General features: G+C 37.7%; 1 protein-coding gene and 1 long non-coding RNA gene across 12 annotated transcripts in view; one reads left to right on the top strand and one right to left on the bottom strand.

The window, feature by feature from the left end:
- RBM47 (RNA binding motif protein 47) overlaps positions 1–27,840 on the bottom strand; it is a 147,827-nt gene that overhangs the window by 12,054 nt on the left and 107,933 nt on the right. For 6 of the 11 annotated variants that reach the window (XM_064487214.1, XM_031435561.2, XM_031435563.2 and 3 more), the window contains one exon: positions 18,822–18,945. Coding sequence is in view for 2 of the 11 variants with exons in the window: in XM_031435560.2 (XP_031291420.1) it covers positions 18,822–18,945 (124 nt within the window). In the remaining 9 variants the exon portion in view is untranslated. Of the gene's footprint in view, positions 1–18,821; positions 18,946–19,857; positions 19,931–24,856; positions 24,940–27,840 lie in introns of those variants that run through there. The other 5 variants (XM_064487223.1, XM_031435566.2, XM_031435567.2 and 2 more) reach the window with 3 other exon arrangements.
- On the top strand, positions 7–20,427 carry LOC116147973 (uncharacterized). Its single transcript, XR_004131463.2, has 3 exons — positions 7–612; positions 17,059–17,236; positions 20,024–20,427. It is a non-coding gene; the product is annotated as an uncharacterized LOC116147973 (long non-coding RNA).

Genomic DNA, 27,840 nt, shown 5'->3' with positions numbered 1-27,840 from the left:
GGATGAGTGTGGCATCTGCGCCGAGCTGAGCCAGAACTTGACTCCTTTTTCCTTCCTTCCTTTCTTTCTTCCCCCAAGGCATACAAGACTCACGCTGAACTGTCAGGTGGTTAAATGAGGAGGAAGATGAAGACCGCTCTGGATATGCAGCGTTAAAACAGTCTAAATTAAGCAAGTTGTTTTGCAGGAAAAACCAGAAGTGACTTGGGAGAAAAAAAAAATCAGAATAAGCAAGTACTTCCGCTTAATCAGTATCCCAACAGCTTTGAAGCATAGAGAACCAGCTGTAATTGTCAGTGAAAACCTCATGTTCTTCCAGCAGTTGGCAACATCTTTTGCTTAATTCCTGCACTGTCAACTCAGATTGATTTCCTTTTAAATTATAGCATTTTGCCCCATTTATTTCTTTGGCAGACAAAGCCTATTTGTTTGCTTTCTTTTTTAAGACAGTCTTTTTCATTTAGGAATGGAAATAGGGCAATGTATTTACATTGTTAAGCAAAAAACTGAGGTGTTATTACAGAAGATACAGAGCTGTGTGCCGAGGCTTTTTACAAGAGATGAAACATCTACATTACCAAAGACTTGTCCTAGGAACTGTGCTAAGAGCTGGTAAGTGTGATTTTTATGGTGTCATTCAGCATAATTCTTGGTATGAATCATTCATGGATGTGGAATCAGTGCACAAAGAGCTAGATTAAGATCAAACTGGGGGATTTATGAAGCAGCAACTACCTGGTAAAGCACAGTATGGTTTTCAGAAAACTGTTACATGCATTATCTTACTTGATCTTCTTAATCTCCTTTCATGGTAAGTGACATTATCATTAGTCCCAATTTGTCTATGAGGAGATAGACTCAGGTTGAGTAAATCGTCCATTTCTCACACCAAGTACTGGCTCGTATCAGGACTTGATTCCACGTCATCTGGCTCCAAATTTTGTGTTCTTTCTTCCAAACCAGTGCTGTGCAGTAGAACTTTCAGTGATGATGGTAAAGCTGTTACTAGCCACTCGTGGCTACTGAATACTTGAAATGTGACTATTGCAGAAATTTTCACTTTATTTTAAAATTAAATAGCTACACACAACAGTGCAATTCTGAACCATGCCACCTTCACTCATACAGCATGGGGCTGAGTGGAAATGATTTTAAATTATACAATAAGATTATCACTAAGAACTTGTTATCATGCTTTTGTAAAGAACAGCTCTGATTGGCTTTTTAAAACATGAAGTTTATTTCATTTTTTTTGGACTTTAAAAGTATTCAAGTAAATTTTATGGAAAATTAAGAAAAATAAGAAAAGGAGTTATTTTTAACTCTCCTACCCAGTGACAGCCACATTTAAACTTTTCCATCTTTCTTTTAATAGTTCAGGCAGGCGGTGGGGTGGGGAAGCTGGGCTTCCAATAAATTTACATCCTGCTCCTTAATTCATTTTATAAACATTTTTCCCATGTTCTTAACACTGTAAAACCTTAATTTATAGTAGCCGCATAAGGTTTTATCATTCAACTTTTTTCATTTTTTTAATCACTTATCTTAATTCTATACAAGGATATTAAGAGAAATGTCAAGGACAATTAAGGTAAGTTTTATCACCAAAAAAAAAAAAAAAAAAAAAAAACAAAACAAAAACCCTAAAAAAGAAATTATAGGGACACAACAGAAATCTGAGATGTTACTTTGCCCACTGGTAATACTTCTTTGGTTCATTTGCTGTAACATCAAAGGGCAGTACAGCTTAATGGTAAGTGAGTGGCCACTGGAGCCAGAATGCATGGTTATGTGTGAATCCTACATCTAACACTTCCTGGTTGTATGACCTGGAGCAGGGATACTTAGCTGCCCCATGCCTCAGTTTCCCTATCTATAAAACCGGAATGATCATTAGGTAATAACTTTGTTTAGAAGAGTGAGTTAATACAAAGCACTCTGAACAGTGCCTAGAACATGGTAAATGCTCAAGAAATGCCATTTATTCTTATCTTTCATCCTAACTTCTGGTAAAACTTCAGACCAGTTCTTTCCATTTTCAAGTAATTTTGACACTTTCTCAGTTCTTTAAAAACATCTGTTTGATATGGCTTCTATTCTTATTTTTAATTTTCTTTGCTCTTCAACTGCTTGAAAGCTGGTTTGACAACATATCCAGTCATCATGAAGTCTTTTTTCTGGTATAAATTTGAAAATAATACATTAATTCCTGTAGTTTCATGTTGAAGCAGAAATTTCAATATCAGATTTGAACATGAAGAGCTTTCCCTCCTTCCAAAAGGAAGATAAGGGTATATTCTTAAGAAGATTATTTGTACAAATAACATATGCATTTATAATCTGTGACCTGGAAAGGACATGCCAGGTACATATATAAACGCGTATGAGGCAGTTCAAGATCTTACGTGTTGTATGACATTACGTAGTGACTAAAGTCCAAAGGAATAGACGTTATTGCTCTGCTGAGATATGTGGAATTGACTTTTTATTTTCCTAATTGTACTTTGAAACTACCATTTAACACACAAAATAAGCTTTATAATGATCAGGCTAGGGGAGTCATTCCCAATTCCAATATCATTAAGTTTACCAAAAATTGTTTGCTTTCAGCCTGCAATCTGCTGGTGTAACATAATCATCTGTTTAAAAATAGTTATAGCTCATTTCTTACATCTGTGAACCAAGAAAAGCGTTGTTCCTGAGCTTTCATCATCTAGAATAAATGAATCATGTTACTGGCCCTCTTTCCCTTCTTTCTTTGGCCACTAGGAGGTTCAGGATTGAATTTATTGCTTTAATTTTTGTAATTATATAGGACATTACAACACTCTCGGGTTCATCCAATTTTGGCTATGGATTCATTTTTTTAGTCTTCTATATCCACAATGCAATGAATTTAGCTACTTAAATATTATTTATCTTATTGTTTTCATATCCTTAGAAGCCATCTCACATAATTTTGGAGCTAGGAGAGGAATAAATGTACATATATGTAAAAAATACGTATATAACTTGCACGAGATGAGACACAGATTAATGTAGTGTCTAAATGAACTATTTTTTACACTAACTACAAACACTGACATAAAAAAAGTGAGACCCACAATGAGATACCACTTCACATCCATTAGCATTCTGTTTTAACCAACCAACCAACCAAATAAACAAACAAACAAAAAAAACCCAAAACAAGTGTTGGCAAGAATGTGGAAAAACTGGAAACCTTGCACATTATTGGCAGGAATGTAAAATGGTGCAGCTACTGTGGAAAACTGTATAGTGATTCCTCAAAAACTTAACAACTATCATATGATCCACCAATTCCACTACTAGGTACATTCCCAAAAGAATTGAAAACAACGAATCAAACATACTTGTATACCAGTGATCATAACATTATTATTCATAGTAGCCAAAAGGTAGAAACAACCCAAAAGCCCATTGACACATGAGTGGACAAACAGAATGTGGCATGTGTACTCAATGGAACATTATTCAACCTTAAAAAGAAAAGAAATTCTGACCCATGCTGCAGCATGAATGAACCATGAAGGCATCCTAAGAGAAATAAGCCAGACACAAAAGGAGAAATATTTTAAATAGTCAAATTCATAGAGATAAAAAGTAGAATGGTGGCTGCCAGGAGTTGGGGGGAGGGAGAATGGGGAATTAAGTGTTTTATGGAGTTTCAGTGAGGGATGATGAGAAAGTTCTGAAGATGGATGGTAGTAATGGTTGCACACTGGTATGAATGTACTTTGAACTGTACACTTAAAACTGGAGTAATCTTGTTATGTATATTTTAACATATACACACACACAACATACAAAAAAGAGAGGATGAGAAGGCTCAGAGATGCAAAAAGAATAAAAATAAGATTCCATAAAATTAAGATTTCATTTGAGGCCATTAAAAAATGGTACATTGTGTCAGTTTAACACATTCAAGAAAATCTTATGATCTACAAACTCCTTTCTCTTTATGTCTAAGATAACAGAGTTAAATAAATTTCATGGTGTGCTGTTTAATGAGTTTTCAAGGCCAAAGGCTTAGATATGTAAAAGATATATGGTGTGCTTAATGTCTTAAAAAAGGGAACTATGCAGCATTAGCTGCATGACCCTCTCTCAGAGATGGAACAGAAGATTTATTACAGTTAGACATGCTTTAGACCAGGGCTTGGCAAACTATGCCATGAGCCAAATGTAGCCTGTTACTTGTTTTTGTAAATAAAGTTTTATTGGAACACAGCCATATTCTTTTTGTTTTTTAAGATGGCTCCTTTTGCACTGCAATGGCAGAGTTGACTAGTTCAGACAGAGTGTATGGCCCATAAAGGCTAAAATACTTACTATCTGGCCAGGTATAGAAAAGTGTGCTGACCTCTGCTCCAGGAGATGTGCAGAGCACGTCAGTGAGACTAAATAACAGAGATTCCTATTGCTAAGTATTACAGTCACTTTTCCCTCTGTATCCTGTGCTGAGCAGTGACTTAATTTCAGGACCAATTTAAAAATTCTAACATATATTAAAGAGTCTTCTTGAGCTGCCTTCCCCCCTCCCTTATTCTAAGCTGTTTTCCACTTAACTATGTGGTCAAATTTATGAGACCTACAAGAAGATCTGGTGAAGGTTGTTGGCTCAGCTCTAATACTTATATGTGAACAATAATTTCTTAAGATTTTAAAGAGAGACAGAAGCATTTGTGCTCATTTATTCATTCATTCTGCAAATATTTACTGAGCACCTACTATGTGCCAGATACCAGTGGACCTCATCCTCACAGAGCTTTCTTGAACCCTGACAGTGTGGCTTAGAGTTTGTACCACAGCTGCCCCTAAGCGATTCTTACCAGAGGGCTGAAATAATCCATGTAAAGCTCCTAGTGCAGGACCCAGCACCAAGTGCTCAAGAAACTTGAAAAAGAAAAAGATATATGAATTTGAGGCAAGAATCTTGCCCCTATGTAGGATTCTTGTGTTTACAAGGAAACAAGCAAGAGGTTACCCCAGCCAACTTTAAACTGGTCAGAATGAGCAGTCCAGCCTGTGTGTTCTGGTGTAGACTGGCGTATCAGAGTCTCCCAGATTCCGTTCATAGCAGGTAAGCTGTCTGGCAGGGTGATTCTCCACTGGTGATACAGCTCAGGCATCCAAGTGTAAACCTATTTCTCACCTAACCCTTGGCTAAAGCAGTTTGCAGAGGCTCTTCCAGGAAGAACCTGAAGAGACTTGCTGCACTGGATTCAAAAAGTCCAGTCATCTACCTGGATGCCAGTTCCCCCGGGGCAGGACCCTCCCAACACGGAGCCATTCTTGCGCACGCTAAAAACGCATTAGTCTTCACTGAAGGCTGCTAGCATTAAACAAACATGGCAATCTATTCGAAACAAATCATTTATTCACTCTTTGGCATATAAAACAGAGGAAAATACTTTCAAGTCAAGCTATTATTATTCTGAACTATTAGCTAGAATTTTTGTTGTCTTTGTTTTAGGTCGAGTTTGAGCTTGTTGGGGTAAAATAATATTTCAGGGTTAACTCAGACTTAGAACAGAAATCCTCAAGGATTTGAATCCTCTTCTTAGTACTGGCTCAGAGTACCTTTCAGTAGGATTTTAACTTTGAACTGGGCAATTTTAGAGGGCAAGGGATAAGTCTGTACTGGGAAATATTTACAATGTGTACCAACCAGTCTTTACCTAGGATCAAAAACAGACATGAGTTTACTCTAGAATTATGCAGACCAACAGTTAACTTTGGTTCACAGCTCTGGGTGCGTGTGTGCGTGTGTGCGTGCGTGCGTGCGTGTGTGAGATTAATGTGCAATTTGGAATTCTTCGGAGAGTTTTATTTGCTGACCAACAGACACATTGCAGTTTGAAGATAATATGCAGTGTCAAGCAGTGTCTTCCAGCACTAGCTGGAATTTAATTCAGTTGGAAGGTTTTAGAATGTATTTATCCAAGAGGTAATTCTGTCTCTGTGTACAGTTAGATTTCTACTTCTGTGTCCTTTATGTATACCATAAAATGTTTGTCTTTACTAACAGTCACTTCTTAGTCACAACCTAGCATACAGAATGTACAGGTACATAAAATACTTCCCATATTGGTTAAAAGCGAAGACTTTGGAGTTCAGATCAAGACTTACTAGGTGTGTCATATGAGGCTCCAGGTCCACATCTCTAAGATGGTTTTAGTAATAAAACCACCCATTTCAGAGGACTGGTTCCAGGATTAAATGGCATTTAATGCTACACGTCAGGGGGGAAAGAATCAAAGATCAGCTTCTGCAAAACGTTTCCAAGGTTTGGCCTCACCCAGAGCGGTTATCTTACTGCCCTGCGCCAAGTTACCACCGCCCACTAGAGTAAACAGCAGAGAGAACACTGCCCCCACCGGCAGGCTCTGGGATGGGGACATTTCTGTTACCTCGGGCTGTGAACATGTTGAAAGGAGTTCTAACAAAATGGAGGCAGAAGACCTGGAATTTACCTGTGGGCCCAAACAATAAGCTGAAGACCGGAACTGCGCTCTTTTTCTTTCTATCTCAGCCGACAACCTTCAGCTATTTGCAGGCATGGTGTCTGGGACACACAAAAATCCTCCCATGACTCCCTTCCATTTAGGGGGAATCCTGAAAAGCTCAGGAGGCACTAGAATAATGACATCCTAGGCCACACCTTCTGTCAGTTCCTGGCTAATCTGAGAAGAGTTCATTCTTAATGACACTTCAAGAGTCAGATTTTGTTATAGCAAAGGACATCATTCAGTGAATGACTGTTTGATAAACATATGCAAAGCCATGAGGCTCACTTTTCTCAGGCATTTCTATCAACACATCCCTGAAAATGAGGCATTTGGCTGTGGGTTCCCAGGGCCCTGGCTGTGCACCAGGAGAAGGTAAAATCACCTGCCCAAAAGGAGAGGCACAGGGGAGTTTTCAGTGGGGGTTTGGCAGTACACAAATACCACTGGGAATCTGTTATCTGGTTCCCTTTAAATAAGCATTACACACATATTTTTTCTCAACAGGTTGATGGGGTAGTGCTGAAAAAAATGAACCCCGCAAATTTGGCCACCTCTGCCTCCTGGATTAAGGTTTTCCCAAACTGTGAACTAGCAGAAGGATGGCATCTCGTTTCACCCCTTGTCTGGGCTCCTGTGACCTACACCTTCCAGGGATCTGGTGAGGATGAAAGGCTGACTGGCAGACCGATGCCAGGGAGGAGAAAGAGAAGGAGAAACAGCGATGACTTGTATCATAATAGCAGCTTGAATTTATGCAGTGTTTTGCGATTTATAAAATTCTTTCACATACAGAATCTAATTTCCTAAAATCTCAGAATTTGAGCTGCAAAGGAACCTCAGGTGTCAAACTTTCTCAACTTCGTTCCCTGCTGACATTTTGGGGGTAGTAATTCTTTGCTGAGGGGAGGGGGCCCTGTCCTGTGCACCATGGGATGTTTCAGATCATCCTGGCTCTCTACTGATTAGATGCCCACCCCCACTTCCAACATATGACAACCAAAAAGTCCTCCCAGGGGAAAAATTTGCTCCCTGCTCTGAATTACTGATCGAGTCTGACTACCTTAGAGTTATACATAGATCATATACTTGCACATGGGAGGTACTAATTAAGTAATAAGAGAAGTTGTTACACTCTCCACCCCCAGCATGGGCTTGGTTTCTTGATCTGGCTCTTGCTGTCAAATGCTGAGAAATGTGCAAGATTTTTCAAAGGTCCAAGGTAGTATTTCTTTGATGCCAAACTACTCATTTAACTTGGTTGAAAACCCATCGATTTAATTTTTCAAAGTAAACAACCACCACCATAAAGCCCTATAAGACTAATTCTACTGTCAAATTCATTTGTCATCCAGCAAACCAACAGGCCTGGGTCACACAAACACCGCTTTTGAAATCAGGCTAAAGATCTGCCAAGCTATAGAAGTGCCTCATTTAGATTCAGACCCCTCTGCTTCATGGACATGTGAAAACTGCTGACAATCTGCTTTTTGTCACTGGTTCTTTAATAATGTAGAAAATTTTACTCAAGATTCAGTTTTTCTTTTTAAAGACATACTATGAACGATCACTGAAAATGTGCTCCCGGCACACAATCAATTCACTGATGCTAAAATCACTTCTGAACCTCTTAGGCAAAAGGCAATGATCTGATGAAATGGATGATCAAACAATATTTGTGTATGCATTCGTTCATTTATTCACTCATTCATTCAAACACTTGCTGATTGCACTAACTGAACACTGCTGTATGCCAGGCCTTGCTAGGTGCTTGGCAATACATTGGTGACTACTGCATAGTCCTTGGGGCTCCTAGTCTGGCAAGGGTGACAGAGAAGGAGGGAGAGGAGAGAGAGCAGAGCTAACACCATGAGCAAAGATGGGCAGCCACATAAGATTATTTCGCCCTAGGAGGTCATATATGTTCTTTGAACAAACATTTCATTGAGTGCCAAAGCTATGACAGTAGCTTAGTAAAATACACAAGCAGCAATTGACCATGAGTCAAAACAGAACCCAAGGAGTGACCCAGCTATAACAGGTGGACAAGGACTGAAAATCTGCACATGTCTGGTTTAATTATATTTAGAGACAGATGAAAATTCTGGAGGAGTGAAGCTCTTCTTATCCTCCTACACTTAAAACTACAAGATCATATAGTGCATCATTGCAAATGTAGTACTTACCCAATGATGTTGTAATGGAATGAATGAACTGAAATCATGAAAATCAAAATCCATTTTATTGAGCATCTTTATGAGCCAGACACTGCTGACTGCCATCACTTAGCACAGTGACATGATTTCAGAGGAGGACAGTGCTCCACAGCATGTTTAGTATTTTGGGAAAAGTGGCTGCAGAGTGTACTTATATGCTAAGAAGAGAGCAGCACTAAAAGAGAAGAGATGACTTAAATGCAATCCTCCATGAAGGGAAGGAGATGGACGAGAAATAATCTCTCACAAATAGTTTCTGTAATGTATGGTTTAAAAACTCTTGAGTTAATTATAGGTGCCGTTTCTGAGCACCTATTATGTGTATAAGTCACCTTAAGGATTTGATTTTTCATGACATCTCAGTGAGATGAAATTTAAAACGTGGGCCCTCAAACTCCAGCCAGAAGGACAAATGGAACCCTGTGGCTGTTCTTATAACGTTGTGTTGGAACACAGCCATGCCTGTTTGTTTACCTGCTGTCCATGGCGTTCATGCGACAGTGGCAGGGCTGAAAATGCTGCAGCAGGGACAGTACGGTCTACAAAACCTAAAATATTTACTGTCTGACCCTTTATAGCAAAAGACCCCTGCTCTAGGGTCAGAGTTCCTAGGTTTGAGCCCCAGCTCTTTAACTGTATAGTTGTATGATGTTGGGTAAGTTATTTAAAGACTTCTTCCTCATCATCCTCATTTGCAGAAAGAGACCAGTGGTGGTGCTAATCACTGTCTCAATGCGTCACTGCGAGGAATACGTGTCCTGCTTGATAACAGAATTTTCTGCTTGAAATTGATTTTCTGCTGATAAAATAATTGTTAAAGCTAAACAATCGGAGGGAATTTACTCCTAGATTTTTGTGGACAAACCGGAAGGGAACTTCTATAGCTATCACCTTTCATATTTACATAAGACACTGTATATGTGAAATGTGTGGTTATAATGATGCATTTTTAAAGCTAATGATTATGCAAAAAGTAACACTTGATATTTGTTCAATTCTGTAAGTATTGTATTCTTTTTATTACTACTTAGTATACCTACACTAATGCTTTGTGTCTACCCACTGAATGTAGTAGTAAACATTGTTTGTCAACTATGATGTATTGAAGTTACCACCCCAAGTTTAAGAAAGTTACCTGAGAATAATATTCTTAGAAAAATCTTATGTGCCAGTATTTGAATATACAAACTGGTAGTTTGATGGATGGTTATTTTTATTATAAAAACATTCTTTAATTTGCAAAGGGATTTATAATAGAGTTACTTTAGATAGGAAGTCCCCTGTGTCATCCAGAGTATGATTCAAGTTGTTGAAAAATTGATCTCTCTACAAATGTCTTTCCTGTTTATACCTTCCCTACATATGGATATATATATATACTTACAATACTATGCCAAAGTAGCAGGCCTTTTTTCTTGATGGAGAAACTGGATGATCATGTGCTTAAGCTCCAAATCACAATTAGACAGTGATAAAATTGGAATTCTAATCTAATAAAGGAGACTTCTCTTTGGGGTGATAGCCTCTAGTTTAACTTCTACTGGGCACTAGAGTCTGCTTTATATTCAAGACAAAACAAAGTCTGGACAGTCGAAGTATAGTCGAGATCCAGATATGAAGAGTAGTAGCTTACAGTCTTTACGATGGTGGGTAAATGCCTTTCTTTTCCCTCAAATTCAAACTATATTTGCAAGTAGTAGCTATATGGTACTAGTAGGATTTATCATTACTATGCCATGTCTACATCAGTACATGCTTTACAGGATATGTTCTGTTATTTACCTCCTGGTGGTATGTCAAATAGTAGTATACAAGAATACCATAGGTCTCTTTGTAAGAAAATGACAAATTGCCTGTTCAGAAACAAAGACTCTGAAATGGAATGACATAGTCAAACATTAGCTTCAGTTTTAGGTGTGACCTTCTGATTTTGTTTGGTTAACATTAGTCATTTCAGTTCTGGCTATGAAACAATATCTGCTACCACAGAAAAAAACCAGATCCTGTTTAATGTTGATGTCCTTGTATTTCATTAAGTATCCCAAAGCAGTAGTTATAATGAAAGAGCATTTGTCCAGAAATACTCTCAACATTGAATAAGCCATGGGTTACCTTCTTCTACAAATTTTAAGTTGAATGCCAGGTATTTCTGAAGTTAAAAACATTTTCAAAGATTACAACAATGACTATAATAGACTCTCTGTGAGAAAAAATATAAAAGGAAATAAACCTTCCAGTGGGAAGCAAAGACAATATGCATTCATGCAACTTTAAACTAACCCCAAAATTATATTTTCTTTTTATTCATTAAATAGTTAAATGTTATTCTCCCTGTATTAGCTTTCTAGCTTTGTTCTTCCTCAGGTTATGTCTGGTTTTTATTATGATGATGAAGAATATAGGGAGAAACGAAAATGATAGTTTAAAGAGAAGATTCTTCCACAGAAAACAAACTATAGTTACCAAAGGGGAAGCAGGGGAGGGATAAATTTGGAATTAACAGATACACATTACTATATGTAAAATAGATAAACAAGAAGGACCTACTGTATAGCACAGGGAGCTATATTCAATGTCTTAGAATAAGCTATAATAGAAAAGAATCTGAAATTATATGTATATGTATATATATAACTGAACTGCTTTGCTGTACACCTGAAACTAACATTGTAAATCAATTACACTTCAATAAAGAAAAAAGTGAAAAAAAAAAAAAACAAAAAACAGGTCCTTCTAGCAAAAATATAGCTAAAGTTAAACCCTGACACCCGGTAGCTTAATTCTTTATTGTAAAAACTTGGACTGTATTAGAAATGGGGTCATCTGAGAGAGGTCTCTTAATAACAGAAAAATTAAAATTCATTTTCTCCTTGAAGTGATTTTAGATATTTTAGTCTAATTCCACTTTATTCTATACTGTTTGAAATGTATTAGAAAAATTAAAACAATGCTTATCTCATTAGCTATAATTGAAGCTTTTCAAAGGCAGGGACTTTTATTTTGGTATCCCCAGTGAATAGCCCTGAATGAAGAAATGCTTCAGTAAAGGGATAAATGAATGAAAGAACCAATGAGTAAGAACTGTCTTTTATAAGAAACAGGGTGGGATAAATTGCTTTGGACATTTTTTTTCTATTTCTATTTATCTAGTTATATTTAACTTTTGTGGTTTACTGGCACCTAGGAACAGCGTACAAAGAGTCATACTAAGCATTGTCCAGCAGTCTGTCTGCAGCACCAGAAGGAGCCCACCAAAGGACAGTTAGGTCACTTTTGGTATTGGAGCTGGCATTTCTAATACACAGCTCAGGCACCAGCAGTGTCAAGGGGAAAGGTCCCACCAACTATTGATGGAAGACAGCGAAGTCTCTTTAGATTCTTATTGGTAAGCAGGCACCGGTCAGGCAGCTGGAGAACTTCCATGATTTTTTTTTTTTTTTTTGCCTGCACCAATATGCTTAGTTTCTATTATATTGCCTCAGGGATTTGGCAGACATTTTATGCTACAAGGAAATAAGCACAAAGAGAGAGCACTTTCCAAACGCTCTCCTATGTGCAGGTTTTATAAAAGGCTGAGTGTTACAGTGCTTGAGCTCACACTCTGGGACAGGGTCCTTTTCTCCGTGGTATTGCTCTGCTCCTGGGCAGTTCTCTACCATGCGGCAGTGGGTCTTGAAGACTTGGAAGAGAAATTACAGACTAATCTGATACTGAATATAGTAAAATAGAAATAAGAAATCTCCAAGTTTCTCGATCCAGTGGTGTCACTCACTCATCTATCTTGCCACACAGGGGGCAAGAGGGGATAAGGTGGGGAAGCAGCCCTGGGACCTCTGGTCTTAGTGGGAAAAAAAAATCACTACCATCACTGCCGCCTGCTATCTTTCCTCCTGATTCACATTTCTTTCAACTTTTCTTTTTCTTAATTATTATTTTCTTTTTCTCATCTTAAATTCTCATTTAATATCTCTGGTTTTCAAATGCAATTGCCTTGGTTAATAAGTACCCCAGAGTAACATATAGGAATAGGGCAATGCTACTGTCTGATTAGCTGTTTGCTTTAATCCTTGTTTAAATAACACACACACACACACATACACACGCAGACACAAACTACTTTTTACCAGGTATTTACCACTTGAACAAAATGTAGTAATATTTGGTTTGAACTAGGGAAACGAAGAGAGTTTGTCAATTACAAATTATTGAAATGCTAAATTTCTAATTTTTTGAGGTAGAATTTGCAGATAGTGGGGAAAAAAGGTTGCTCTATTCTGAGGAAAGGTATTTATTAAAAGAAGGAAGAGAAGAAGAGAGAGAGAAGGGAAGGAGAACCAGTTTTCCCAGTCTCTATAATTTAACTAGGCAGTTAAAGTTAGCTGGAAATTTACATAAAAGTTACACAGACCATAAAAGTTACACAGAAAGCAGAACTATATTAAAGAAACTCATGAAATATAGACTGAAATTTAAGAATGGAAATGAACAGAAAATTTATCTCCAGAGTTTTACTGAACCTAGGGCATCTAGAATGAAATGTTCAAGTGTCAGGAAGTGTATGATTTTTCAGGCATATTAAACTCCTGGGACTATTGTTGGAGACATAATTGCTGTTCATGTCTCATGCAGCCTGTACTTTCATTGTTATGGAGTTAATATTTCAATTGAAAAACTAGCATACCAGTAAAAACGCCCCGATTTAAGCTAGTCATTTATTCCCAGTCTCACAGGGGAATGCTGGATATTTTTTGAGTTAATAAAGCGTGAAATGACTTTAATGCTTCAAGGGAAATATAGTATACCAGTCTTGTAGTTTTTAGAAAGTATGGCTTCGCTTATCCCTCCTGACATCAGAAAATTTAAGAGGCTTTTTTATTTCTTTTTTCTCCAAATCACCTTTTATGACAAAAATAAGCAAATAATTTATCCCTGTAAACCAGTCCCTATGAAAACCAAGGGGATGAAGTGGGTCACAGTTTGTTTTTCATAGGTCCTGAAGCCAGAGTCTTAGTAGATTTAAGGCTAATTTGAGATTTGGATGCCCAACTGCCAATACCAGGTTCTAATGCTGAGAATCCACTTCATGTGCAGAATCCTGCAACTATGGTATGTTGGTGCGGTGGTGCTACCTCCAAGCCTGTCAGGGCAGCCAGTCCAGCGCAGACCATTGGTCCAGGTGATACTAGGTGAGGCAGCTTACGTGGCCTGCTAGTTTCTTCTTACTTCTCAAGATTCTGCAAGTGAAGACAAGGCAGACCTTCCCATTTTGCGCTGTGAGCAACTTTAGGTTCTGTCCACCATAACACAGAACTAGGCTGTTTTGGTAACATAGTTTGCCCACGTAATTGTGGCTAATCTAGTTGTGTTTCTCTGAAACAGCTGAGAGAAATTTATTTTGGTATGAACATAAATAAATAAATATTTGATGGAGCCCAATTCATAGTCACACTCAATGTGGAGTGACCTCTCTCTTTCCCTCTGCTGCCAAATATATGTACAGACACAACACACATACAGACACATGCACATGCTCGCTTTTTTTCTTCCCAGCCTACAGTGCTATCTACCTTTGCTGTTCTTTTGTTGAAGATTTCATGAAGCATGTTTACGTGACAATGCTCGCTGATCCCAGCCACTGCCTCACTGCTCTCACTGCTGTTTCCTAGTTATGAGAGCTGAGCCAGCTGAGATGTTAGTTCCCCAGTTGCTTCAGCTTTTTCTCACCTGTCTGTTGGGAAACCACCGAAGCCTATGCTAGAAAGGAAAGTGGATGAAGATAAGCATTGGCGTGAATATGTGTGCCAGTTGCTTAACTGACATATCTTCCCTGAGACTTGGTGGGATTAAAAAGTACCTCTTTAGAAAGAACCCTAACCCTTACCGTATGCCATATACAGAAACTGACTGACAATGGATCAAAGACCTAAGTGTAAGAGCTAAAACTATAAAACTCTTAGAAGAAAATATAGAGGAAAAGCTTCATGACATTGGATTTGGCATTGATTTCTTGGATATGACACCAAAAACACAAGCAACAAAAGAAAAAACAGATAAACTGGGCTACACCAAAATGAAAACTTTTTGTGAATCCAAGGAGACCCTATCAGCAGAGTGAAAGGCAACCCATGAAATAGGAGAAAATGATCTCTCAAAATATTAAGGAATTAATATCCAGAGTATATAAAGAACTCCTACAATGCAACAACAACAAAGGAAACCAATCAATTTAAAAATGGGCAAAGGGCTAAATAGACAATTCTCCAAAGATGATACACAAATAGCCAACAAGCAGAAGATGCTCAACATCACTAATCATTAGGAAGATGCAAATCAAAACCACAGTGATATACCACTTCATACCTATTATTTAAAAAACAAAACAAAACAGAAGTTAAGTGTTTGCAAGAATGTGGAGAAACTGGAACCCTCATGTATTGCTGGTGGGAATAAAAAGTGGTGCAGCTGCTGTGGAAAACAGTATGACAGTTCCTCAAAAACTTAAACATAGAATTATCACATGATCCACCAATTCCACTACTGGGTATATACCCACAAGAACTGAGAACAGAGATGTGAACAGATACTTGTACACCTGTGATCATAGCAGTATTATACACACAGCCCAGAGGTGGAAATAACCTGTATGTTCATCAGTGCATGAATGGATAAACAAAATGTGGTATATACACAAAATAGAACATTCAGCCTTAAAAAGGAAGGAAATTCTGACACGTGCTACAACATGGGTGAACTGTGAAGACATTATGCTAAGTGAAATACATCAGACCCTAAAGGACAAATATTGTATAATTCCACTTATATGAAATACCTGGAATAGTCAAAGTTACAGAGACAGAAAGTAGAATGGGCATTGGTGGTACAGTGGTGAGCGTAGCTGCCTTCCAGAAAGTAGAATGGTGGCTGCCAGGAGCTGAGGAGGGGGGCTGATGGAGAGTTACTTATTTAATAGATACAAAGTTTCATTTTGGGAAGATAAGAAGGTTCTGGAGCTAGATGGTGGTGATATTTGCACAACAATGAAAATGTATTTAATGTCTCTGAACTGCATACCTAAAATGGGTTAAAATGGTAAATTTTATGTTATGCATGTTTTACCACAGTGAACAAAAAAAGAGTCTGGAAAAACCAGCAGAGCTAATATATGAAGTGAAAAGGAGGAAGGAATGCAGATTTTAAAGAGAAAATGGGAAAATAATGAGAAAAATGATGTTCTAGGTTATGTGGCTTTTTTCTTCATGTTTATGATTCAAATCGCAGAGAGAGACAAATGATCAATATATTGGCTTTTCAACTGAGGCTTTTTAACTGTGTGAAATATAGTCAAAATGTGTCCTTTTCCCAAGATTGGGATTAGACATAGTCTGGGGTGTTACAATTCCTTCATGCTTTTAGATTTTGGAAGTTGTTCCAACATATACGTAACTTTTTTTTCTTTTAAGTACAAACCAATATTACAAAGTGGCACAAAATCTGAGTAGAGAGAGATCCAGCAAGTATTTACATAGTATCTACTCTTGTTAAAATGCAAGGGACAGTCTACCTCAGAGAGACACCAATGGCCAGTGGCAGACTTTCTTGCCAAAGTTTGGCCCAGTCTCCCAGACACCGCTCAGTGCAGCTCAGTAGTTGGGTCAATTTGTTTTGTTCTGGTAGATGTCTGGTGCAGTGAAGGACAGCTAAATAGTCATGAACGTATTGGTCTGTTACAAAGTTTGAAAATCTGATTAAAACTCATGAACAGTACAAACACAGACTTTCAGTTTGTATGTGTTTAGGGGGGCAATTGGTGAGGATGAAGATTAGAACTAATCTGTAGAAATTATCACTTTAAAATTCCGGTCACAATTCTATGAATCTCTCTGTGAAGGCTGCTGACTATTCCTTGGCTTTGGAAGTCCTCAGCCTGTTACTTATGAGTTATAGATATTAGAGCTAAAAGAAACCTTAGAGGCTATCTTGAAGGATTTTCCTATTACTTTACTTTCACATTAAAAAATACCATTAACTTGAAAATTTTTCCTAGTGTTTAATGCAGGGGAACTTTTCTCTGCTAAAGAACTGATGTGCGTTCATTGCCAGACAATGGAAGTTACACAACACATCGTATTGCTCACAGTTGAGTTGAGATATCCTGGTTGTTTTTACTACTTTGCCTACTCACATATTTTTACTGAAAACCACCTTAGATGCTCTTCAGATACAGATGAACTGCACCTCTAACTTTAAAGAAGAAACAGGTTTTGAGAAGTGAGCTGTCCAATATTGAGTGTTTTTGTTTGTTGTTTGTCTAGACTCACCAACAGAATTAAGCTTCTCATAGACAATGAAGGAATCTTCTTTTGTTCTCCTGAAGCACATATTACAGAAACGAACAAAAGTGGTGGTAAAAAATACCAGCTGAATGAATGCAAGCCTCGTATATGCTTTTCCCCATAAACAGGTCTGAGATACACTCTTCTACTGGTATTGGTAAGGACTGGGGTGAGCCAAGGGGAGGGAATGGACTTATATTTCCTGAGCTCCTGTAGAAGTATTTATGATTTTCAATCTTCTCAATGTGATAGAACTCAGTCTGTACATGTATGTGTGCAGTGAGATGAACACTGTCATATATAATGGGTGGGAGTAGATGGGAGGGCAAGTATAATTTAATACATTTCCGGAAGACATTTTAACAACATCAAGAGCTTTGCAGGAGTCATTAAAAATAGTTCATTCTCATTAACTCCATGTATAGAAATTTACCTTGAGAAAATAATAAGAGACACAAGTAAAATTAAATCAGGTCTGTTCTCTACAGTAGAATTTATAGCATAATGTAATGAACACAATAGTATATGTTTATACGTGATGTTACAAACATAATGCTCAACAGTAATGGAAATGGCTAAAAAAATTACAGCATAGTTGTTGGCTAGAATACTTATTTCATGTTCTCAATTAAGTTAACCTTGTTAAAAATATTTTAGAATATATATGAAGTATTTTAAAAAACTAAACAGGAATAAATATACTATAAAGTTAACTGCAGCTATCTTTGGGTCGTCGAATTATAAGTAATTTTATAGTATTCTTTAATTTCCAAATTTCCTTTAATAAATATGCTTTTATGCAAAGAAAAACATATAGAATTAGACATTTTTGGCAATCTGAGCCCCTGAATTCTGTGGGCTAAGTCCAGAACCCAGCCTAGAGGAAATGAAAAGAAAGAATGGTGGGGGAAGGTGGGGAGGGAGGGAAGTGGGGAGTTGCTGGGCAATCAATATCACCAGTAACTCCTCCCTGACATCCAGGGATCTGCTGCCTCTACCTTTCAGGACTATGTGAGGGCTGTGGCTGCAGCTGGGAGGGCTGGCCATCCAAGGTTCTGGGTGAAGCTGATACAAGTAGCCTCTTTCTTTTATGTACTCCATCCCTGCCATATCATACATACTAAGATTATCACCCACAGACCAATAATACCCTCTATTTGTGGAGAAGCATTTAGTTGTCAGAGTACATCTACATATGTTGTAATTCACTGGATTGCCATGATTTGGAGAGTAGGACATGACAGCTATTTTTACCTTACATGACAGATGAGGAAACAGAAATTAGAGAAGGCACACAGATTGCTCAAGAACATACCAATATCTTCTCTAGCTTGTACAAAGGACCCTTCCTTGCGTCCAAAATTTTGAACAACTCTGATTGAAACGTACCTGACCTCTTTTTTTCTTTTCTTTCTGTTTTCCTTTTTTTTTTTTTTTTGGTGGAGGAGATAGATTCATAAGCAATATGCAATTATTATATGCAAATATGTCTCTTAATTCCTAAGATGCTCACATAGCAGCAGCAGTTTTTCCTCTTGGGGCACAAAGATGTAAACTGAACAAAGACACAAGGACTTACATTGTTGGTTCAAAATGACTTATGTTGTATGTACCACTAATAATGCCACATAAACATACACCAGGTACACATTGTCTATACAGCAGATATCTTGGTTAATAAGAATGAAAATTTAAGATTTTCCTTAAGTGAAGAAGAAAAGGACACCAGCAGGTGTACTCACCAGAAACCACTAATTTGATCTGTCTGATCCTTTACACGATGCAGAGTAAGAATACACAGGGACACTCTGGCAGCTTCCTTGGGATTTCTCAGTTCAATTTCTGGAGTGTCCTTTGAGGCAAATCCTAAGGGGTAAAAAAAAAATTGCTAGTAATGTTTTCTATTTCAATATAATTTTCATATATGCATGACCAATTTGGGGCCATTCTCTTCAAAAAACGAACTACCATTACTCTAATTATCATGTCCTCTACAAACCAAGAGATGTGATCCTTTATTCCTCCTCCTATCCTTGAAGAAACAGGAACAGTGGGGGGAAAAAAAAGGACCAATTTCTTCCATGTGTTGTATCTTTCCCTCTGCCGTATTTAGAGCCCCCTACTCCACCTTCAAGATGAACAACACAATGTTTAGGAAGGAATACAGATGTAGTTTATATGTTATGCTTATAGGTTCACAAAGAGAAGAGGTGCCCTTTACAGAGATGATAATATCTAGCCCTTGGACCCCCTCCCCCTGCCCCCGATTTGGGGGCCTATGTCACATGACACTATCGACCATCACACTCTTTCCTGCTGAATCCAAAGAAGCTGTCAAAAACCACTGAAACAAGCACTTCAGCCAACCGCTACCAACTGACCAGAGCTGGTATAAAAGTGACTTGTTATTCTGCCCTAAAATGTGGAGTTAAGACTCTTCTGAGGATGTTCTTTGCATGCAGAGTTCTACAAAAAATAGGATTAGGGGTCCTAGGATAATCTTAAAAGTTGTGATACAGAAAACATTCAAGTTAAGAAAAACTTAAGTTAGTTCAAAATAAGGGTATTTTGGATGAGACATTAAAACATATCCAAAGCACAAAACGTTTACCTTTGTTTCATATCTGTAAATGCAATCTGCTAAACTTCAGGAATATTCTCTCCTAACTACAGAGAGCCCTCATCAAGCCACCTGAGGGTCCACATAACTTCCAAGATTCAATATGGAACGGTGGCTGCAACACTAGACTGGGAGCCCCTAGAAGACTGGGGTTTTACCTTTAGCCCTGCCATGCCTCGTTCTGTGTTCTCAGGCAAATCATTTCACCTGTCTGAGCCAAAGTTTGCTCCCCTAAAGAAAAATAAAGGACTTGGATTACAAATAGTTTCAAACTGGTTTTTAATATTTGTTTTGTCTTAATTCTTTTTTTTTTTTTTTTTTTAGGTGTAGCATCCTTTCTTTCACCAGAAATTTACCTAGATGCAGAAACAAACCGCTAAAACAAGGAGCTAGCTGAGCTGGAGGTAGGGGGTGATACGGAGAGGCATCTCCACCCATCCTGCTCCATCGTCCACTGGGGCTGTGTGGGGGCACCAGAGGATTCTCAGGTCTACAGAGCACAATTTGGAACCTGCCGATTAAATAGCCTCCGAAGTCAGTTACAGCTCCAAAATTACTCTGCCATAACTATCTTGATATTGCAAAGACTGGTAAGGCATTCAGTAGGATCCAAAACTTCATAGGATCACAAGCCATAAAACTAAACCATGAGCTGGCTTTATTTAATCTTTATTATCAGTGACCTACTTAAAAAAAAAAAAAAAGGCCTCACCCTCAAATAAATCATAGAGTAATAGCTGTTAAACTCTGTACATCTCAAAGTGTATAATCCTCACCCACGTCTGTGAGGACTATTTCCTAAGGGCTGTATCCTGGATAATACCTGATGGTCAACATCACAGTGTCTGATAAATAAAAATAAACGTGCAAATTACAAACTGTGTCCTGAAACTAATTCTACCCTGTCAAGGCAACAGAATAAAATGCAGACTGCTGAACAATTCATTTGCTAGCTACGTGAATCCAGACAAATTTATTCAACTTTTTCTGAGCCCCAGTTTCCCCATTGTTAAAGTGGAACTAATTTCTTGCAGGATTGTATGGAGAACAGAGAAAGTATTTATAAAGCACTATTCCTGGCACATATAATTTGTGCAGAATTTTAATTTTTCGCTTTATAATGGCAAATTTTCCTTTTTGAAAAGTAATCATAGTAACGGGCATGTTAACTATTAATTAAAAGCAAATCACTAACATATAAATGAAATTATGGTTTTACATACTTCTGTGCTGTATTTTAATGAGGGGAAGAAGTGCCTCTCACAACTATTCAAGTGGCAGAAAATTTTCCCCAAATAAAACACTTAGGCTCAACTGTTTGTTTCCAGAAAAATCTGATTTTCCAGAATGATTCCAAACACAATCCATTTACTAAAAATTGTATTATTGTTTTGTCATAAAAATCTTCAAGCAAAACCCACATGCCACTTTTTCCCTGTGGCTTCACCCTCCTCCTGACACAATATTGGGTACCCCAGGGCACCCCATCTGAGAAGTCCATCTTAGTATAAATCCTTCATATTACTGTGGAGGAAACTATCTTACTAAAGGCCACCTAACTACATGTATTAATAAGATTTGTGGGGAAGTTCCTAGAGAAAAGAAATGGTTTCCAGACATTAACTGGGTTAATTAATTCACTCCAACCCCCTCACCCACTCCTTATTCTGTGAAAAAGCTATGGCTATTGACCATTATATCACGGAGTCTTTAGGAAGACCAAATGGGGGAACTTTCCTAGATTCCAGTAGAAGAAAAAGCTATTCTGAGTAGAACACTTGGTTTGCTTTTATTTTTTCAGGCATGTGAATCTTATGTTACTCATGGTCCTTCTTCAGTAAATGGTGGGATCTGAGGGCAAACGTTTGTTGGCCTTAAGACAACTGTGGCATCGTCTTAATTTGCTCACCCTGATTTTTTTACCCTCTCACCTTTATCTTGTCTACCTTATGTAGTTTTGAAAGCAGTTTCAAATCCATTTTTGGAATGAGGCAGGGTATAAATAAAATATGTGAAATTAATCAATGTATTTTTTCCAAAAAGATGTCCATCAAGTTCTATGTCCTGTTCTGCTTCTCCCAACTCTCACTCATAAATCTAGGCTAAAAATAACTTTCTCACCCCATGCCTTCAACCAAGGAATGAGAATTCTGTTTTTAAAAACAAGTCCTCTCTAAAGGTAAATGAACTCCCCACACCCAGGGGTGCTAGTACACGGGCCTAAAGCTGCCAGGGCAAGAGTCTGGTAACAGAGTTCTGGTTCTCACTCTGTCATCAGCAGCGTTTGACCACAGACATGCCACCTTCTGGCTTCAGCATCCTAACTCCACACGTGAGAGTTATTACAAAGATAAAAGTGAGACACTGCATTTGAAAGCATCTTATAAACTGCCAACCATCAGCTCCTGCCTGGATGGCTACAGCAGCCTCCCAGCTGACTTGGTCGCATCCACTCTTGCCTACTGCAATCAATCTAGCTCTCATGGAGACAAAGTGACCATTTAAAAACATACAGTTTGACCACGTCACCCTCCTGCAAAAAAGTCTAAACAAGTTAGGCTGATATATAGGGTAGGGAAGGCTTATTCACAAGGTATGTAACTTAATAATATTAATAAAACAATTAACATTCCCTGAGAAGTTATTATAAACCAGGCACTGTGCTAAGCATTTCAAGTACATTGTCTTATTTAATTATTACTACAACCCCATGAAGCAGATTCTATGGTTACACTCGTTCTGGAGATGAAGGAACTAAACAGAGGGAGGCTGCCCATTTGCTCAAGTCTCTTAACTGTAAATGATGAAGTTGGGATTTAAACCCAGGATTCTGACACCAGAATCTGTGTGCTTAATTATTCTGCACTATGGAAGAGTCCAATTGCTTCTACCCCCAGTCTGGAAGAGTAGAAAATTAAAATTTGTGTTATAACAAAAATGACAAGTTACATATATTTATATTGTAGTTTCAGAGTCATTTATGAGAAGTCAAAACTGTGAATGGCAAACCCATGGATTCTCAACACCCACCATCCAAGAATTTTTTGAAGAGTCCCAATACTCAACTTTAAATAGTAAAAGATATTCTTGACTTGGGTTAGAAATAAAGATAGGAGTTTGACGTTTTGGATGAAGTATAGAGAATGTTAGATAATCCTAAGTGTCATGGGCTCAGAAACACCTGGTTACGCAATTTGTTCTTGAGATTCTTGAAAAGCTGGCACATTTGGGGAGGTTTTTGAGAAATCAGAGATCCATGAAAAGTGTAAACAGAGCCTGCAATTTCGCTTTCTACAGTTCTCAATAATCTCTAATCACACTGTTCTTTCTTGCTAACATTGAACAAAATTATCTACCTCTTTCAGAAGCGAGGAGAACGAACACGCCAACATTCCCATCATAGAAATTATTTTTAAAATGAACACAAATTACGTCTGATTCATAGGTGGTGGTTATTGATATCACTCCCCACCCCCTCCGTCTTTGTGCGTTGACATTTGACCCTTTTTATACTGTGCACCTTGTACCAGTGAAACCTAAGGCACCAGCTAGTTACTCATTAAACTTGGGTGCCAAGGGCTGACTTGTACAAATTACACTGTTAACTGCCTGGCCTGGTATGTGTGCAGAAGTGGAAAAAGCAATCATCATAGCTGTGAAATTCTGTCATATCGGCAGAATTGAAATACAAATTGCAGCAATTCGTGCCTGACCTCTGATCTTGTGAAGTTAGTCTAAACCTTTGAACCTCAGCTTGGAATTGAGAAACAGCAATTACTTGCACCAGAAAAGATGGCTAGCAAGTATTCTGTGCTGTGAATAGTTAACCCTGTGACTGGTGGTCGACCCACGTCCACCTCCCCCAAAGAGTCACCCAGAATAAGAGACTTATTTAGGAAGGAGATCTTGAGAGTACATGTCTCATAAAATGGCAGTATGAATAACTCTAATAGAAGTAGAAACTTTCAGGAGGCAAATCTTTTAAAGGAGTATATAAAAATAATTGTTAAAAAGGGGGAAACTGAGATAACCGAAATTATTTGGCATTTATAATTGATATTATATGCTTAAAAAATTCTCATCACAAATTAGGCAAAGAGAGAGTTTTAACTAAATACTTTAACGTTTTTAAAAACCTTTTTACCAAATGGTACCATTTCTCATGTATTTTTAAACAAGTATATTATCTAATTTCTGTTATAAAATACATTAAGCCATCTCTGGGAAAAAGCAACCATGGGAAACCAGTTACACTTTTCTTAGAATCCAAACTTACTTTCTGGTAGTAAACATTAGATGTAGGCTAATGAATAAATATAATAACATGTTCTTAATGTATACATTTAGTCCCATTGACTCATCATTTTATTCACAATGAAGAGGGTTTTGCTTCTCAGAATTAGCTTCAAATGCTATTCAAATTGCTGCATTTCCAGGTAGGAGAAGTGAATAAAGATTCTTTATCTCTGGTTTCCTTGAGTTAATATTAGAAATTAAATAATGCATAAAATATACCAAACTATTCCTTCTAGTAAAAGTGAAACTAATTTGTATAGTCTTTAAGGTATATAATTTATATTTAACTAATTCCATTTCATAAACTTTGCTATTGGTTTGAGAAAATGATTAATACAACAGTCTTCTTATATCAGAACTTTTCTCAGAGGAAACGTCATTATTGCTAACCTTTACGTAGTAACTATCAAATACTAATTCCATCAGTTTCTTATTCTTATCACATACATATATTTTTTAAAGTCACAAATTTCTTCTCTAAGGACTGACTCTGAAATGACTTTGGAAAATAAATGCAAATATTGTTGATAAATTCCTGCTTTTTAATCCCACAATTAAAACAGCAGCAATCTATGAAAACATGACTCTCCTTAACCTAGTTTTTTCAAGTGTGTTAAAATGAAGAGATGCTAGACAAACTGATCTTTTTGTTTTTTAATGTTCTTAACTTCAGAATTTTGGTTTTGCTTCTGGTAAGGCAAACTGTGCAGCATTTGAAACTCTCACAAACTTCCAATTTTTTTACCTTCAATTAAGAACAAAATGGATCATTTGTTTATTCAACCTGACCTAAATTACTTTAACCAAACACAAAACCATCTCCTCCTCTCTTCCAATTACAACAAATAAGGTGTTCCCTACCTTTCCAGTCTTGAAATCAGGATGCGACAGGCTAATGGTAACAAAAGCTTTGCTTAAGCAAACTTCGCTCCTGATCCCAGGAACTGCGTAACGCTGTTATACATGGCACACCTCTCCTCATTGGTCAATGAGCTTTGGCCACTTAAATGCCTTGGGAGTCATTTGCTAAGGGCACCTGTAATGAACTTGAGTGGGTGGTACAGAAGGAAGGGAGGTGTTAAAATCGCCAGATACAAAACTGCTCAATAGCAGTCTGAAAAGTTAACAGCAAACCTACTGTAACACATGGATCCAGGGACAGCCCAAGAAGACAAATGCTCTGACGTTTACTAGAGAAGGAAATTTAATTCACACGCCAATGCTGACTAAAAGGAAACAAATGATTTTTTAAAATTCACCTTCCTAGAAACAAGATGGATGCCCGTTACCTTGTTCTGCAGGGTGCAGACAAGGAAACAATAATTCTTGTTTCACCAGAGTTGCTGAGTTCTAAGCGTTTTATGTATGAACACACATAAAGTGCCTAGAAACTTTCCCGGCATATAGAAAGTACTCAAAAAATGTTACTGTGATTTCTTAGAAATGTTCTATTTTTAGCAATTGTTGGGTTTTCTTCTTCTCATTATATCTAGGGTAGGTAACCTGGATGAGTACCCTTTATCTTTTCTCCTAATCACTACCAACAATTGGGTTTGTGATACGCCTGGCAGAAAAAAGATACAGGCAAAAAACCACATGAGAACTAAACCCTCATTTTATTTTACTTTATCAGTTTGGAGCTGGAAATGAATTTACTGCTAAGAAGCGGAGAAAAATAGAAGGGGCAGAGAAAGAAGAAGGAAGGTATAAAACATAATTCATGATAATAAAAACAGTCTGTACATAACAACGGACCAGGAGGACCCGAAGCACTTAAGCAGAGTAAATATGCTCCTTTTCAAGCAGGGAAGGGATGGAACCTCCCGGGAGGCTGTTTGCCAGTTCAGGCAGCTGGGAGATCAGGGGAGAAGGGACCAGAAGATGGACTTGAGGAGGGCTCCAAAAAGCTATCCTGTGATATCTGAGACCACCTGAACCAGGATTACCCTGAGCTCCACAGCATGCAAAGAGAGAAACAAATCTGTAACTCTTCCTAAAGCAAGCATTTCAAAGATGTGGTCTCAAATTTTCCCTTAGTTGCTATTCTATAATTGTTAGCCTTAATAAATCCTATAAACCCTAGGAATTTGAAGTAACAAGGATAGGAAGTAAAAAGGCCAGAGTAAAAAGAAAGTTTTAAATCCATTTATCTACCTGTATTTTTTAAGAGAGACAGTTTTATTACTCCCAAATGAAATAATCTAAAGCTATCAATAGTGACTAAAAAATTATCAGTAGGTTACTTAGTAAAGGGTCAAAATCCAGAACAAGTCTAAGATTATAATCATGTTAAATATTATATAAAGCTAAATTGCTAGGTTCTAATTAAAGGAAAATTGAAGCAATCTATCAATAATATTAAGGAAGTGTTTCAAAAAAAGCTACTGACTTTACACTAAATTCCTTTTGACTACAAAAGAGACTCAGAAAATCTGCCTTTATGTAAGAGTAATTGAGTATATTATATAAGAATTTTTAATAAATTCTGGGTGTGTGATGTGCATTAAGCATTAGGAAGAGTGTTTTGGTTTGGACTTGGTGTAGGAATGGGTGCTTGTCAGGCGTGTGAGTACATGCGTGTGTGTGTGCATGCACACGCATTCCTATATCAAACATTACCCAGAACACAAAAATGTAGGAAACAAACCATCTCAAGAGGATAAATTTTAAGAGTAAAGTGGTAAGGACAGGGCAGCTTTTCACTGAACACCTGAAAGCAATCATTTCAGTTACTGCCTGCTCTAAATAAAAAAGAAGCAACTTCTTCCTGACTTTGCTTTGAACAGGGTTAATTTAAAAAACACACAGATAACTATGGTCTCTGCACAAACAATGCACACAAGTTATTACAAAGGTACACAATACAGAAAAGGACACAGAAAAGGTAATAATCGTCCCTTCTGCTGGCACTGACACTGACCCCTATTACATAGCCCTCGATGTAGGCAAAGGTATATGCCAGTGGCATCCTGTAGACATGTGCTGCATTTGCTGCCATAACTTCTGATAGATCTGGTTTGAAACAAGCTTAAATCAGCACCGGAGGAGCTTCCTTTGTCTTAACAAAGCACCTTTGTTTTTAGAGTGGATGACAGCAGGCATATCTGAGTTCTGAGTCTGGAGACAAAAAAAAAAAAAAAAAAAAAAAAAAAAATACAGGCCTGAAATAGAAGCTTGAGACAAGATCAGCTCCAAGGTAGATCTGGAAAAAGGAGTAACAAGATTCATGAAGCACGGGTGAAGACATGCTGTGAAGCCAGGAAATTGTTATGTGGGCTATTTTAAATATATGTAATATCTATTTTGGTCCCCTTTACATTCTACTAAGAGAACATTCTTTTTTATTTCAGCTCACTTAAAGGCTATAAAGATATAGCCGATGTAAAGAGCAAGTCGATGTGTGTTTGCTCTGTATTTGATAGTGGTGAGCAGTTTTCCAGAAGTAGATTTTACACTATGTATTTAGAATTTCAAAACCTTTGCTGGAATTGGTTATTGTATTAATGTATGACTAAAGCATAAGGAGAAGAAATTGTACACACACCCCCACACACCCACATATATGCACTGAGGCACTAGCCTTCATCTGAAAAAAATGACTATTGGCACTGAAGCTATATACCTGTTCGGGTAGTGTCAGCACCAGTAGTTGGCCATGACCCTAACTAGCTGACATTGCAAGACTGAGCTCAAAGAGCTGAAGGGATGCAAGTACACATGGGAGAGTCCTCCTAAAGAATTCATGTGACACACAGAACCCACCAGAAGAATGGCAATATTATAAAAGGATTAACACCTCCAGGGCAGCCATTGGTTTCTATGTACACGCATATGAGACCTTGGCC

Source organism: Camelus dromedarius, chromosome 1 (assembly GCF_036321535.1).
Source record: "Camelus dromedarius isolate mCamDro1 chromosome 1, mCamDro1.pat, whole genome shotgun sequence".
Lineage (NCBI taxonomy): Eukaryota > Metazoa > Chordata > Mammalia > Artiodactyla > Camelidae > Camelus > Camelus dromedarius.
This window is presented reverse-complemented; position numbering and strand designations above follow the sequence as displayed.